The sequence below is a fragment of a genome (genome assembly GCF_019968985.1).
Source record: "MAG: Porospora cf. gigantea B chromosome Unknown PgB_NODE_4932_length_2019_cov_3.65479, whole genome shotgun sequence".
NCBI lineage: Eukaryota > Apicomplexa > Conoidasida > Eugregarinorida > Porosporidae > Porospora > Porospora cf. gigantea B.
The window spans coordinates 187-2,019 of NW_027179057.1; the positions used below are offsets into that span (position 1 = coordinate 187).

The 1,833-nt window shown below is 46.7% G+C and overlaps 1 protein-coding gene across 1 annotated transcript; it reads right to left on the reverse strand.

Annotated features, from left to right (window-relative positions):
• Positions 1–202: 202 nt before the first annotated feature.
• On the reverse strand, positions 203–430 carry KVP17_001127 (uncharacterized protein; the record flags this gene model as incomplete). Its single annotated transcript, XM_068516258.1, has 1 exon — positions 203–430. The coding sequence occupies one exon, from the start codon at positions 428–430 to the stop codon at positions 203–205; it is 228 nt and encodes a 75-aa protein (XP_068373711.1).
• Between the last annotated feature and the right edge of the window lie 1,403 nt (positions 431–1,833).

A 1,833-nucleotide genomic window follows, 5' to 3' on the forward strand; every position in this document is an offset into this window, starting at 1 on the left:
CAAGAGACTCATCAGTTACGCAACTTTGCAGCTCAGGATCAAAATCCGGTCTAGTTGTATCAAGTGGATAAATACCTGCGCTAACCAGATTAAAACCCTCTACAAGTAGTCCTCGTCTGGAAAGCTGGCTGGATGTCTGGGGCTGCTGTAAATGCTTGTCATAATACATATATCCAGTCTCCTTAAAGATATTTTAAAATGGTTAAATTAAAATCCTCCGGGCGGGCAGCACCCAGTACTCGAGGTTCTTGCTGGAGTTAACCTGGCTGCCGTCCGAGAACCTCTGAATCCACGCGTAGTTGGAATTGTACTCGGACGAGGTCCAAGCATAAGTAGTACCCATTCCAGCTAGACTCGTGCCGCTAGTATCGTCTGCAGCATCAATGAGGCCTTTATATCGAGACACATAAATAAGCTCCGGAAGGGACATCAAGAAAAAATCAGAACATCCCTCAAATATAAGATTACTGCAGTAATCAGCTGCGGGAGCACCTACAGATCCATGCCCATCATTAACCGAACTATAAGCAGAAGACGATAACACAGCAGTATTTTGTGCCCCCGATAAAGGATCCTGTGTATGATAAGGAGCCCAATCTGCCAGGCTTGTATTAGTGCCGTATAGACCCCACCTTTTCTTCACTCTCTGGCTTGCAGGTGCAACAACCAGATAGCCGGTTACACCATCGGCGAAATCGTAAGGGCCGAGAGCGATACCGCCGTCAACACGGACACCGTGGCCAATAAAAGCTTCTTTGGTTACAAACCCACTACCAGAACTCCAGCCAGACCAACCCAGCAATGTACCTTTGTATCTCACGCGCCAGTAGTACTGCGTCACACCCTCTAAAATGCCTGATCCGTCAAGTGAAACGGATTCTAAATTAGAAGTGTCTTCGCCAGTATCCCAGAGAATATCTGTAAAGCCGCTATCCCGTGCGAGAACCCACTGGGAAGCTGCATGTGTATCGGTAGTATTTAATACAGAGAAGGCTGAAGCCGCTAAGAAATCTGAAGGTGTGATATTTAGAGCACCAACCGCAGGAGCTACACTGGTAGGAACATCAATGTATTCAAATGTTGCACCCGTGGAGAAGCTTGTTGGAGTACTCCAGGCTGAAAAGACACCGTCTGCGTCTTTGTATCTTCCCTGCCAAAAGTAGACGGTGTCTACGATAAGCAAATTAGAAGGCACAACTACACTCGCCTGCCCCGCCCCATTAGCTCCAGACCACACCGAATTTTGTGCAGTATCTATTACCTTGAATTCTGCATCAGCAGTAGCCGCCCCATATAAGGACTTAAAAGCAGATAAAGTAAGAGTAGGTGTTTCGCCTAACTCGGTAGCTCCTTCTACTGGCGTAGCATTGACAGGCAACTCAATAAGCTCTCTCGATTCAAAGAAAGGAGGTGCGTAGGCGCAGATATGAGTTACGGGCAAAGAAGTAACTTCGTCAGCGGCAACAATTTTGATATCCTGCTCTGCTCCGAGGCCTAGAGAGTAGACTTCATCACGATAGCCTGCGCCGCCAAAAGTAGCTCCAATCTTCGTTGCTACTTCCCAAGAGGAGGAATCCTCGTCTTTAAAGTAGTAGTTAAGAACCTGAGTATCATCTTTCCTGCGGATCACCATAAATTTACGGTAGTCAGCAGTTCCGAGAGCTAACTTCTCTGAGTAGTACGTGTCACCTGAGGTGAACTTCGTATCTTCCCATTCACAAGTAATTGTAGAACGGCGAAGAGTCGCAGCAGAGGAAGACATTGTTATTTCCTGAGAAGCTCTAACGCGGGTAGCAGAAAGAATTTCTAGGATTTCGATATACTGAGTTGTTT